This window comes from Hyperolius riggenbachi, chromosome 2 (assembly GCF_040937935.1).
Source record: "Hyperolius riggenbachi isolate aHypRig1 chromosome 2, aHypRig1.pri, whole genome shotgun sequence".
Lineage (NCBI taxonomy): Eukaryota > Metazoa > Chordata > Amphibia > Anura > Hyperoliidae > Hyperolius > Hyperolius riggenbachi.
The window spans coordinates 340389036-340404160 of NC_090647.1; the positions used below are offsets into that span (position 1 = coordinate 340389036).

The 15125-nt window shown below is 42.5% G+C and overlaps 1 protein-coding gene across 1 annotated transcript in view; it reads left to right on the forward strand.

Moving 5' to 3' along the window:
- The window catches only part of PKP1 (plakophilin 1), a 74386-nt gene that overhangs the window by 37499 nt on the left and 21762 nt on the right, over positions 1–15125 (forward strand). The window contains exons 3-4 of the mRNA XM_068269455.1: positions 10728–11263; positions 13692–13833. Coding sequence (XP_068125556.1) covers positions 10728–11263; positions 13692–13833 — 678 coding nt within the window. The remainder of the gene's footprint in view (positions 1–10727; positions 11264–13691; positions 13834–15125) is intronic.

Consider the following 15125-nt stretch of genomic DNA (forward strand, 5'->3'; position numbering starts at 1 on the left):
ATATAGCAAAGTCATCAGACAATCTTGATGTGGCATGTTGATATATAAAAGCTTAGTAGCCGACTTCTGTAAATTATTTCGACATGTATCTAACTAGACATGTTCTTTTTTTTTACTCATTGATAAACGTATACTTTGAGGGTCATTCACTGAAAAGCCAGTGCTACCTCATTCCAGACTTCAGTAAATCAGTTTTATTATGTGCAGATATGCTTCAGCTTTGGGTGACACAGTATGACTGTATTAGTGAGCCAAAAACTTGGGTGTTCCACAGTCTGTCTCAAGCTTAGGAATGCTTCCCAAGAACGAGTCTTCACTAGTCTATGGCAGTGAGTAATCACTTACTTCAGCAAGCATACCCCTGGGAAAAAAAATAAGTCAAACCCGACAGCCCAAAGCACCCAAGATCACTTAATGAAATTCCATTTATTAATGTCAGGACACAACAAACAGCAGTTGATATATATATATATGCGTGTGTGTATATATATATATATATATATATATATATATATATATATATATATATATATATATATATATATATATATGTGCTAAGGAAATTTGAATTTAGAAAAATATGAAGGTTGGTTTAAGGGGAGGTACTTTAGTAGCAGGGAAACAAAATAAAGCAATATATTGCTAAGTGAGAAAATAACAGATCAAAAAATGATTGATATTCACTGTGTAATTCATTGTCAGGAACCGGCCCGCGGCACGCCTGCGTATACGGTTCCCAACTGCGGGTTTGACCAGATCAAGCGGGAAGCAGCCTTATTTGAGCTACAAACAAGGCTGGGACCCCTCAAAAGCTCCTTACTGCCACCACTAGCGGTTTGCTAGACACGTTCACTCAGCTGTCAAGTGCTCAATACGCAATCTGCGTTTTCGTATTTGGGTCAGCTTTGCGCTTAGGCCGAATACGAGAACGCCACGCACACACACACAGTTGCAATCTCACACTGTAGTGAAGCAAAACCACTAACAGTCGTTCCGAACGATACTGTTACACTTCCCACTCGGCTGTCGAGCGCAGAAGTGCCCCATACACACAATGCAATTACAATTTCATATGGTAGTGTTGCTCAAGCATACAATTAGGCATGGACTATACACAGCTACACTGCAGTCTCCTCTAGGCTATGAGTGTTAGTTTAGTACGGCAGAAGTCAAGCTTATTAAATAATAATTTAATATTCCAGGGAAAAAAGTGGAACAATGCAGAACAGAATATATACAAAAGATTACAAAAACAAAGTAAAAAGTTACAAAGATAAAAGTTACAAAAATACACACACGGATATTTGCGTAAAATTAAACGGGGGGAAAAATAACGTTACCAGCTTAGGTTAGAACGTTGTTTGACGGGAGGACGCCGTTTCGACCAGGAGTCGCGATCATCCCTAGCTAAAGTGCTACCTCCAAGAGTAGATCCTTTCTAGGCATCTGGCTCTGCTTTTTATACTGTGAGATACGCCTGGAGGCTGCAACTTCCTTGGGGAGGGGAGGAACTAGTTTTTAATTAAATCTCAGACATAATTCCATGTCCAGGTAAAAGTCTATACATCAAAAGATTGTGAAGTGAGGCTTTCAACTCCAGGTGAAAACTTGATTAAGGCTTCCTCCCATTATTTCCTAGCATCAAAGCTTTCCTGTCTCAGCCCTTAAAGTCTGCAGAGATTTCCAACCCCCTTCCAATAGATGTAATTTACAGGGTATAGTTTGCACCTCCACCAATAATTCAATTTCCACAGGTAACAAATGGTATCAAAAGGACTTCACCCCTTCACCCATTTCCAGTAGGCTGTCATGTACATTTCAAACATTCCTGTGTTCCTATTCACCATCGGTCACCTTCAGAGGCACCTGTAGTGGTCATTGACAAACAGACCATCACACCTGAGACAGCAGATGGCCTAATGAGCCATTTCCTTGCCCCAAGCTAGTAATTCCAGGCAACAGCTCCCTTCTAGCAGACAATGGTAGAGTTGATCTACATACAGACTAACACATTAGCATTCAGGTTCCTGGCCAAGTGACACCTTCAAAAGCCAGACTAGCTTTTAGCAGACATCTGTATCTGAGGCAGTGCAGACAGAAAAATGACAAAATATGTCCCTGTATTCCCTAACATCATCAGCACCCCAATATATCACCACATTCATGTATGTTGTTTAATCCACCCTGAGACAGCAGGTCATCATCAGAAAAGAAAAAAACAGGCAGCAATTTATAAATTATCTATAAATACACCCACTAACAACATGATAGGCTACAAGGTTGTGTTTTTTTTATGTAGATATGCACAGAGGGAAATACTGCTTGCTTGGCAGTTGGAATCAGTGGTTATTTCCCACAATGCAATACGGTTCACAGAAAGGAAACTGCCATGGCTCTGACATCGCACTGTGGGAGGGGCTTCATCACAATATCAGCATTACAGATGTCCCTGATGATCTATTCAAGAAAAAGTAAAAATGTCTTGTGGAAAAGGGAAAACGGCTGCTGATTGGGATAAAACATTCCTTCACCTAAATAAAATAAATAAATGTTACTATACTTTACCTGGCTGTAGTGCTGATCCTCTGTCCCAACTCCAGCAAGAGCTTTCACTTCCTGTGCAGACACTAAGGGCGGTCTAATTGTAAAGGGTTGTGAAACAGGCAAGTACTTATGCGCCAAAAGATCATATTTGTATATTTAGAAATATTATAAATTATAATTATTTTATTCAATGTTTGCTAATTTTAGTTTTGTTTAACTGTTTAATGTCCAACTGCGCGCCAAACCATCTTCTCCTATCTGTCCGCTGCATATAGCACATGCTCCGACCCCCATCACGGAAGTTTAACTCAAATGGTGATGGCTGTTTAATACAGCTACCAGCAAACAAAGCAAAGCACAGGTTATGAGGAGAAATCCTTGCAAGGTAAAAGTTTGAGCAGAAGACTCCTTTTGGCGCTGTGTTTGCTGGTTGCTATAGCATAGTGGGTGCGGAAAGGGTGAAGCTAGATGTTAAATACTTTTAATACATAGCAAATATGTAATACGATAATAGAACAATACATTAACATTGTATTTAATTACATTAGTAGGATGCTGATCATTTTTTTTCTGCACATTCACTCATTATTTGCAAATTTGAATTTATTTATCTTTTATTGGTTCTTTATGCACCTCAATATTGCACATCAATATTTCAAAATATTCAATATTTTAAAGTTAACCCTTATAACCCTTTATTACTAGGCCCTTGAGTGACAGAGATTATTTTTGACCAAGTATAGGCTGATTCAATTGCTGTCATACAAAACCTCTGCAATTGTGTACCTGGTGTGGAGCCTCTTAACAGGCTGTTTAGATATGTGATATGTGAAGAAGATGTAATATGTATCTCACTCTCCCTCTCCTTTTATCAATGAACTTTTCATTCATTTTAGACATGTTATCCGTTGGTAGTTTTCTCAGGAGTTGCAGTATACCTTTATTGTTTGGGCATGGGCAATAGGTTGATTGGGAGGCCCATAGTTTTGTGGCAAATTACCAGTATGATCATTCTTGCAGAAATCCAACTAAGCTTGTATGTTGTTTTTTTGGTGCAACAGTCACTACACTCTGAATAATATTCCAGTCAAAGAGTACATGGAATGAGAGGAGAACTGCTGCACTTAAAATGGGAGCCTCAAGAAATTTGAACAAGAGGTGTAACCTATACCCAGCCTTGACAACAGGAAGACACTGGAGGAGTTGATTGGGAAGAGGAAGAGTAGAAAATGTAAACAAGATTTTCACTTGAGGAATAAGGGAATCTTACAGAATCATTGAGGTCTTACAGATCTCAATGATTCTTATATGTAATTGGGGAGCAAGCACCTTAAGCAAGCATCACTGCACTCCTGCTATGCCCTCGTGAGTGTCAGGACTCACCCCCCCCCCTTCCCCTCATCACTGACAGGAGGTAGTCAGGCAGGAGCTGGGAGGGGGCACCAGCAAGAATTTTCCTGTGACCCTGTCTGACTCCTCTCTGTTCTCCACAGAGGAAGGGGGTAGGCGAAGCTCTGATGGTTGGTTATGTGACTGACATTTTTTTACAATGGGAATTCTTTACAGCTGTACTGAATATGAAATGTGTGTGAGTAATGGCATTATCAACCCCATTTCTAGAGGCGGGTGCGGTGTGTGTCCGCCTGGGGTGCAGTGCAGGAGGGGGGCTGACACATCAGCGCGGAGGGGGGCCAGACTCTTCCTTCCCTCTCCTTGGGCCCCCTTTTGGTGCTCCCCTCACCTGTTGCAGAGCTACAGCACGGCAGGCAGTGGTTACAGTGAACACTCACCTCTTCTGGGTTCCATGTGACTGAAGACCATGTGCCGCTGATCTTCTCTTCCTGCAGTGTCTCTCACTCTACTTCCTGATTAGCTGAAGTAGAGTAAGTGGTGCTGCAGACAGAGAAGACTGGTGGCACATGGACCTCTGCCACATGGAGCCCAGAATAGGTGACTGTTCACTGTAAACTGCGCCTGTTGCCTAAGCTCTGCAATGGGGAGGCAAAGATTGGGGGCCTGAGGAGAGGGAGGGATGAGTCAGGACCCCCTCCCAGCAGCTGTGTCAGTGTGCCCTCTGCTCCCTCCACCTTCACTGTAATCCCGGTCTCCTGCAAATCTACTTATACTGGGGGCACATACAGTATACCCTGTTACCTGTACTGGGGGAACCTTTACCTGGCTACCTGTACTGGAGGCACCTATACCTGGCTACCTATACTGGAGGCACCTATACTTAACAACCTATACTGGGAGCACCTAGACCTGGATACCTATAATGGGAACACCTTTACCTGGATGCCTATACTGGGGGCACCTATGCCTGGATATCTATACAGGGGGCACCTATGCCTGGATACCTATACTGGAAGCACCTATACCTGGATACCTACACTTAGGGCACCTATTCCTGGCTACCTATACTGGGGGCACCTATACCTGGCTACTTATACTGGCGGAGGGGGCTTTATCTGACTACCTAATACTGGAAGCCACCTCTGGCTAACTCATACTGAGGGATGCAAAATACTGCACAATTTTTACACCCTCGTCCTGGGAGCAATTTTGCCTAGAAACTGCCCTAGGTGTAGAGCTCTATTCAACATGAAAAGGTGAATGAACTAGGGTCTGAAACTCTGCATCCTCTTCTCTCCTCTACATTTTACAACCACAGGGAGGTGATACCCTGGGTTTCCTCCCCTGTCATTAGTTATTTGGCCCCACTACTTACTCTTGATATTGTATGTAACATGATACAAGAGTGAGCATCAGCAAAAGGTAGAACGCTCCTTAGCATCCAGATGTGAAATTAAATGGTGTATATTACCACAAGGGTCCATTGGATTTGGGACATACAGTACTTATTACACATATATAAGTGTGTCTTCATGCAATTAAGAAGTTCATTCTATGACAAAACTCTATATGTTGCTTTCCTTACATAAATATGATATACTGCATTTTATGTGATTCTAATGAGCAATGCTGACGTAGCCAAGTTTCACATAAACACAGTTTTATAAAGATGAACCACCTATTTTATTAGTATGTATCACACTGGCCCAACGCCTTGTTTTCTAATCCAAAAGCATTAAAATCAACACTAATAAAGTGTGTCAACAAAATCATGACACACACCTATCCTATACGTAACATAGACGTTGACTGACTAAGATTGTTGACTGTGCATTTTGTATGTAATACTGGCTCTCTGAGGTTACAGGATAATATAGTATTTTGTGCTGAATTTGCCTTTCATGTTCTCACAGTCACAGCAGAAATATTGTATTTCTGATTTTGCATTATTCTTGGAGTTCAGGTTCCAATTTTCCCTTCCAAAGACAGTAGACCTACAATTAAAATATATGTTGTAAAATAAGTCCCTTATGAAATCCTATACCCTTCAGTTTGCTTTACTGCATATACAAGCCAAAGCTATTACTGTATGTACTTACTACTGGTAGTTAAAGGGATACTGTAGGGGGGTCAGGGGAAAATGAGTTGAACTTACCCGGGGCTTCTAATGGTCCCCCACAGACATCCTGTGCCCGCGCAGCCAGTCACCGATGCTCCGGCTCCGCCTCCGGTTCACTTCTGGAATTTCAGACTTTAAAGTCTGAAAACCACTGCGCCTGCGTTGCCGTGTCCTTGATCCTGCTGATGTCATCAAGAGCGCACAGCGCAGGCCCAGTATGGTCTGTGTCTGCGCAGTACACTCCTGGTGACATCAGCGGGAGCGAGGACACGGCAACGCAGGCGCAGTGGTTTTCTGACTTTAAAGTCAGAAATTCCAGAAGTGAACCGGAGGCGGGGCGGGAGCATTGTGGAGTGGCTGCACCAACACAGGATGTCTGCGGGGGACCATTAGAAGCCCCGGGTAAGCTCAGCTCATTTTCCCCCGACCCCCCTACAGTATCCTTTTAAGGCAGCCATCCACTATGTAATACAGTATCCCTTTAAGGCAGCCATCCACTATGTAATAGCAACTGGATCTGACAAGTATTCAGTTACTCTCTCATTGAGAATCACTCATGAATATAAAAAAAAAATAATCACTTTCTGCCACTCAATATTAGCTTGTTTCTTCCCCCCGCCTCCTCTACAATGTGAGTAAACCATGCTGATGCCAGCATGACAGTGTAAACTGACCTATAAGCACATCCATCTTGTAATGATGCAAGCTGGTCATCAATAAACACTATACCTTGCAAACAAAAGGTGCCCACTCTTTGCTTCTTGTTTTGGAATAATATTAGTAATAATCGGAATCCCTTCTGCATGGATTTAGGACTATGTGATATAACTGAGCTCATAGTTCTGTTTCTTGTTTAGTCATCCTTCATGTTGTTGCTTTTTTTTTAATTTATACATTACTTGTTCTGTTATACGTTTTATTATATTACTAACTGGTGACGCTATACACGCCATCCAATGAGCGATGCGGCCAAGCACAGCTGGCAGACAGGAAGGGTGAGTATGTGGGCAGATCAACACAGAACAGCTGCCAATCGTATTGTGGCAGGGCAAGAGGGGGCGACTAGGGATATTTTCAGTTCTGCCATATGTTGCAATACATACTCTCAACTTTTTAAAAAACAATATCAACAGAGCCCCCCAATTTTTTTTTCATTGATCAAAAGGTTTTATTAAGGGTAAACAGAAAAAATATAATAAACAAAGTCCAAACAAGAGGGACTATTGCATATAATAAATACATATACATGAAGTGAGCATGTCACAGCAGGCAAAAGAAAAACAGACTGACCCGTAAAATCAGCATGGATGTAATATAGATAAAGCATAATATAAAAGCTATTAAAAGTAAAACATATGTTAAAAATAAAAGAATTGGAAGTCAGGGCAGCGAACACAATAAGGAGCAAAAGACCCTTAAAGAGTACATAAGGAAAAAGGGCACATCAGTCACACCATATAAAAGATTATCAGGCATTAACATTATTTAAGCCAGCGAGCCAAAAGGACAATCCCTATGCAGATATACAAGTTTCCTAAAAGGAAATGATTTTTTAATCTTTGATTTCCAACCACCCAGAGTAGGGCATATTGGAGACAATCAGCGGAAAGCTATGCACTGTTTAAGCATAAAAAGGATTAAATCAAAAAGGCTTTATTAAACTTAGGAGTATCTTCCTCAAATAAATTAAGTATAAAAAGCTTAATGGCTAAAGTTGCAGGTGAGCCCATAGTATCATAAAGGAATTAAACTGCTTGTTTCCAAAGGTCAGCAACTGGGGGGGGGGGGGCACAACCAAAACAAATGGGTAAAGGAGGGATTAGGGGTTAAATATTTTGGGCATTGATAGAAGTAGTAGGAGTAAATTTAGAGATATGACTAGGGGGTAAGGTAACTTTGGTGTGTAATATAGAATTGTGAGACGTTCTTTAATGCAAGGGTAAAATTGACAGATAGCAAGTATACTATCTTCCCACTACTCTTCATCTAACTGAACCACCAGTGGTACCCATTTATTTATTGATTTTGTCACTCCCGGTTCTGCAAGATCTTCTATGAGCAAGGAGTACATGGTGCCAATGCGATGTGAAACAGGGCCATCTTTGATAGCTTCCATAATAAGTGAGGTACCAGTCAGTGGGAGAGCATGAGGAAATTGGGCCTGTAAAGCGTGCTGCAGTTGAAGATAGGTAGGGGATAGGGAGTACAGGACTCTCAGTTCTTCAAATGAAAGCAAGTGAGTGTTCCATATCTATTGCCCAAGATATATCACTCCCTTGTCAGCCCATAAGAACATATTAGTAAGCCTAGTCAGTTCAGGTAGTTTGGGATTTTGCCATAAGGGTGTGTAGTGATCCCAAGTGGAGGATGGTATGAGTTCATTCGCCCACCGCCAAATCCCAGCTGCTTGAGACAAAATGGTATTGTCAGGAGCAGATTGAACAAGGGTACCTTTTAGAAGTGCAAAAGGAAAATGATTTATTATATCTATATTCAACGAATATTGAAGTCAATAGGCGCTACTCTGTTTCCCTATCGCCCTATTTACCAGCTGCTCAGTTCTCTAGGTATGGGGTATCCCCTTAGCCCCCACCAATCAGGAAAAGTATACTAAAAGGAAAGAGAACAGCGCTTGTACCCCAATTGGTTACACTATTAGATTTTATTGTTTTTGTGTATCAGAATTTCTATTTTTCCGGAAAAAGTATAATCATAAAAAGCATAAAAAACATAAAAACATCATTCGATACATTAAAGCATCCTAAAATACATTTCCATCCAAAAAATCCCCAGGCGTACCTTCTATTTATCTAGCCAAGAGGTTTGGATAATAAGCCCCACTCGTCCTCTACATACATGCAACCACACCTACTATGGAGCCACCTGATTTTCTCAAAAAAACCTCCTATGAAAAAAAATCTTCCTGAGAAAAAAAGTTCCTATAAAAAGAGTCTCTCCACGTAAATGATTCGTATACTGGACTGATATGGACGAGTCCTGATAATATGCAAACGTTGGTGAGATAAATACTCCACTTTTCTTTCACCAGTACAAAGGTTTAGCTCCTTTTCAATGTGCGTGCTAGTAATCACTTACGCGTCCTGTAGTTCCAGGTGGGTGTCCTATGCGGGCTCCGGCCGGTAGCCACGCAAGCAGAGTTTAGCTTCCAGTCCCGTTCTGCCGCTCTCTCCGGTTTGACGTCCGCCTGTGTGGAAATCTTCTGCGGCCCCGTCCGTTCCGGCTTTGCGGCTTCCGGGTAGTGGATCAGCTGGGAGTGACGTCACTTCCCCTACAGACTTCTGCGTCTCACCATGCGTTCCACTGCAGCTACTACGCAAAACGGTCTATGTTTGTATTGGCAAGCCGTATTTGCGTAGTTTTTTGTGCGGATTCTGTTACTATCAATTAGGAACAGCTCCAGGTAGCTTGACAGGTACAGCAGAGAGTCCTTACATCGACATGTTTCGATAGTTATGCGACTATCTTCATCAGGATTAGGGAATCTTGATAGTAGAACGAGAGAGAGGCCTGTCACCCCCAAGTATATGAAAGATGAAACAACTTGTATAGGACAGGGTAGCAGGATGCTGAGACATCTGGATCGTCTAAGCCTAAAATAACCGACTTACTCCAGTTGATGGATAGGCCTGAGTATTCACCGATTTCAGTCTCAAAAGTATTTTTCAAAGAAATGTAATAGTTACGTTAAAAAAGTTTTTCTCGGTTAGTAAGAGCTTGTTACAGCTTGTCACAGGTGTGTGACTCAAACCCAACTAAAGCCAAAAGCTCAGCATGACAGCCAGGCAACTGCCTCTGTCTATAAGGGAATCAAGATGGCAACCTCTGTATTCCTCTCACTTCAGGTTCCCTATAAGAATTATAATACAGAACATGAAACAGTAAATAATTGTTTTTCTTTCCCAGGCTACCATGGATTTGTGAATCAGCCACTTTCTGTTTGAAGGGCTAAAAATGTTTTTGCCATTTCTAACATAAGTAAGAGTAAAACTAGAGGTTGTAAAATGACAGCTTTCAGTCTGTAACTTCATTTAGCTATTAAAAGGTATAATGTGTACAATATCTTGTTTTTCCTGCTCACACAATTCTCTAACATGGTAACAGAAACTAGGGAAGCAAGTACAAATCATATCCCCCCCTCCCCCCATGTTCATATGGCCATCAAAGCTATGGCCTGGGAAGTCATATGCCAACAGTTAGGATCTGTTTCCATCAGACCTATATTAAGGCCGTTTTCCACACATGATTACAGATGCAAAAAAATGATGTGTGGGGAAAAAAATTATGCATGCTGCAGATTACTACAGAGCGCATCTGATTTGGATGGTATAGCTATAGCTGATGCAATTCCAATGCAAATTTACATCAGCATGGGTGCCCCATCTGTTTTAGAAACAGATACGGCACTTTAATGGAAATACAGCATTATAATGAGCATTTATAGTACTTATGAGTCTGGCCTTCATGACTTTCTCACCCTTAACTACAGTGGCAACAACAAAACCTGACCTAGGTGGTGGGCCATATCTATATCAGATGGAGTTCTGTGACCTCTAGCTATGCTTCTGACAGAAACATATTCTATTGTTGTTATTTTTAATACAACATAATCAGATACCACATAGTAAAACATAATGCAACTTGACCATTAAACTTTAATTTGTAAAATGTGTATTTTCTCTTTTCTTTACAGCCTCAGTATAACGGCACTATGAAGAAGGAAAACAAGCGTTTCAGTTCACAAAGTCAATTTGACAATTGGGGTCGACAACAATACATCTCCGTGGGTGTCAATAACAACGCAGGAAGTGACTATGGCTTTGTGCAAACTCTAAAAAGCAGTCGAAGTGAACCTGACCTCACCGGTCCCAGTATGAAGAACACACTGCGTCGCCAAAATGTTAATAATAATTATAATACGCAATACCAGAGTCAACAACAGCAACAACGTCGCTCTGGTAGGGGAAGTGCCCATAACTCGAGCTTTTACAGCCAGCAGAGCGGACAGTGGAAGACAACAACCATGCCACCAACTCGTGCATCTTCCACCTCAGCTGGACAGAGACAACAGACCGTTTACCAACAACAACAGTCATGCCCTCCCACATATTCTCATGTGAAACAGGAATCCTATACCCCCACATATTCTCATATGAAACAGGAATCCTTCACCCCCACATATTCTCATATGAAACAGGAATCTTTCACCCCCACACAGGGACCATCCAGGTAAGAATGCGATCACTGTATACTGATATGTAAAACTATATACGGAAACATGTAGATGAAATCTATGCCCTGTTTACTTCCTGTTATTCCTGACAGGATTTCATCTGCTCTTGCCACATGATCCTGTCGTTTGTACCCATCGCTCTGAAATAAGGGTTGTCTGGCAATTTGCAGAGCTGAAATGAAGGGATTACTTAATATTTCCCAATAACAGTGAGGTTTCGCTTGAAATTGATATATGAAAAAAAGATAAAGGGGAATACGGCAAATAGCATAAAACTGAAAGGTATATTGGGCTCGATTCACAAATAGAGTGGGGCCGAACCTCCGATTTTAGGTTCGCGAACTTACGCGTAAGGTTCGGTTAGCGTAAAAGTTCGCGAACCCCATTAGACTTCAATGGGGATGCGAACTTTGAAGAAAAAAAAATTATGCTGGCCACAAAAGTGATGGAAAAGATGTTTCAAGGGGTCTAACACCTGGAGGAGGAGTGGGATACATGCCAAAAGTCCCTGGGAAAAATCTGGATTTGACGCAAAGCAGCGTTTTAAGGGCAGAAATCACATTGAATGCTAAATGACAGGCCTAAAGTGCTTTAAAACATCTTGCAATGGTGGGTTTACTGAACAGGTATGCAGTGGTGGGTTCACAGAACAGGTATGCAGTGGTGGGTTCACAGAACAGGTATGCAGTGGCAGGTTCACTGAACAGGTATGCAGTGGTGGGTTCACTGAACAGAATAGGTATACAGTGGCAGGTTCACTAAACAGAACAGGTATGCAGTGGCGGGTTCACTGAACAGAACAGGTATGCAGTGGTGGGTTCACAGAACAGGTATGCAGTGGCAGGTTCACTGAACAGAACAGGTATACAGTGGCGGGTTCACTGAACACAACAGGTATGCAGTGGCGGGTTAACTGAACAGGTATACAGTGGCGGGTTCACTGAGCAGAACAGGTATGCAGTGGCGGGTTCACTGAACAGAACAGGTATACAGTGGCGGGTTCACAGAACAGGTATGCAGTGGCAGGTTCACTGAACAGAACAGGTATACAGTGGCGGGTTCACTGGACACAACAGGTATGCAGTGGCGGGTTAACTGAACAGGTATACAGTGGCGGGTTCACTGAACAGAACAGGTATGCAGTGGCGGGTTCACTGAACAGAACAGGTATACAGTGGCGGGTTCACAGAACAGGTATGCAGTGGCAGGTTCACTGAACAGGTATACAGTGGCGGGTTCACTGGACACAACAGGTATGCAGTGGTGGGTTCACAGAACAGGTATGCAGTGGCAGGTTCGCTGAACAGGTATGCAGTGGTGGGTTCACTGAACAGGTATGCAGTGGTAGGTTCACTGAACAGGTATGCAGTGGTGGGTTCACTGAACAGGTATGCAGTGGTGGGTTCACAGTACAGGTATGCAGTGGTGGGTTCACAGAACAGGTATGCAGTGGCAGGTTTACTGAACAGGTATGCAGGTATCCAGTGGGCTCACTGAACAGAACAGGTATGCAGCCAGGAACAAGCTAAGCCTAACTAATCTTTCCCTATGAGAGACAGTCTGCAGCAGCTCGCCCTACTCTCACTAACGCAGGCACACGAGTGAGCGTAATGGCCGCCGCTGCCTGCCTTTTATTAGGGGGGGGAGTGGCTCCAGGGGCTAGTGTAGCCTAATTGGCTACACTGGGCCTGCTGACTGTGATGCAGAGGGTCAAAGTTGACCCTCATGGTGCATTATGGGGCGAACCGAACTTCCGCAAAAGTTCGCCTGCGAAACCCGAACGCGAACCACTGAAGTTCGCATGGAACCGTTCGCAGGCGAACCGTTCGGCCCAACTCTATTCACAAAGCGGTGCTAACCCAGTTAGAGACTTTAGGCGTGATAACCATTGCACCACGCTGGTGAAAAGCCAGTTTAGGCGTGATAAGTTTAGGTGTGATAAGTTTAGGCATGCTAAGTTTAGATAAGTGTAGATAGCGTGCAAAGTCCCGCACGCAAAGCAGCGCCATTAAACTCTATGCAAAGTACACCAGACTTTGCTAGCGCAAAACTTTTGATCAGCTGTGCACTGCGGTGCTAATGCAGTTGGTGCTTAAACTTATCATGCCTAAACTTATCACACCTAAACTTATCATGCCTAAACTTATCACACCTAAACTTATCACACCTAAACTTATCATGCCTAAACTAAGTTTAGGCGTGATAAAGGGCTTTTCACCAGGGTGCTAACTGTTAGCACCGCTTTGTGAATCAGGCCCATTGTGTGGAGTGTAGGGTACACCTAGAATTCCCCTTGCTACATTGCACCATTTGTTTTCCATCTGTGTTATATGCTTATTATTTGTTTTCATTTATAATACATGTGTATTCAATTGCACTCCTCCATTTTTTTCATATATTTACTTTTTTTTCTTCATGTAATAGAATGGATTCCCGTGATGAATTTGATGGACCTTCAATGACGATAGAAAGGGCAGTGGAACTTCTTTCAAATGACAAATACCAAACCTCAGGAGCAAACTTTATACAGCATTCTTGCTATCAGGATGAAAATGCAAAGAGTGTGGTATGTACAGTATAAGTTTGAAAGCCAAATATAGTGAAATGGTCCTTATAGTGAAGCTATTATCCCTTCTATGTTCTTTTTTTTAATACACAATTGTCTTGGTATCTGTCAGTTTTACAGCTAAGCTTCATCATCAATTAGCACAAGAAAGACACTCTCTCGATAGACTCTGGGCTCGATTCACAAAGCGGTGCTAACCAGTTAGAGCCTTTAGGCGTGATAACCATTGCACCACGCTGGTGAATCGCCAGTTTAGGTGTGATAAGTTTAGATGTGATAAGTTTAGGCGTGATAAGTTTAGATAAGTTTAGATCGCGCGCAAAGACGCGCACACAAAGCAGCGCCATTAAACTCTATGCAAAGTGCACCAGACTTTGCTAGCGCAAAACTTTTGATCAGCTGTGCACTGCGGTGCTAACCCAGTTGGTGCTTAAACTTATCATGCCTAAACTTATCACACCTAAACTTATCACACCTAAACTTATCATGCCTAAACTGAGTTTAGGCGTGATAAAGGGCTTTTCACCAGCGTGCTAACTGTTAGCACCGCTTTGTGAATCAGGCCCTCTGTACTTTCCCTCAGAATTAAAGGCCCATTTCCACTAGCCGCCGTGCGTCCTGCGAGACGCACAGCAGCACTTCCTTCCTGTGCACGTACACAGCCAAAAACCCAGAAGCCGCCATGCACGGCTATGGGATTTGCTGCCTCCTGCACAAAAAAATTATGCAATGTCGGCTAAGGCAAGCGATTCGGGTGGTGGCAGCATTATCCCCTACGGCAGAGTTTCACCGTGCGATTTGCTTGCAGGGAAACTCTGCAGATTCGGCCCAATTCCTGCAGCAGTGGAAACGGGCCCTTAGAGATCGCTATTACACTAGTCAAAGACAGGGGACAGAGATTTTTACAACTGTCTACATGATGTCAATTGCCAAGTAATGGAGTAGTACACATTAATGGGGGAATGTATACCTATTCTGCTGATAATTAAGCATTACTCTATGGCTAAAAACGGTTGATAGTTATGCGGTGTTGCATGCAATACTTTGCCTCTCTGGATGCTGGAAGTAAAGGATTGTGGGTAGGAGGTTATTACCAGCATGTGATGCAGAGGGTTTCCCACCCTGTTTTTTGACCCTCTCCTTCAATTACAAATCCCTCCCTCCATTCTGCATATTAAGCATACTAAGCAATATTAAGCATTTACAATATTAAGGGGATGGGTGAAACGGAGGAGGTATTTGGATACATTTTCACACTCACTCCCGATGAAAAAAGTATCCAGATTCCTCCT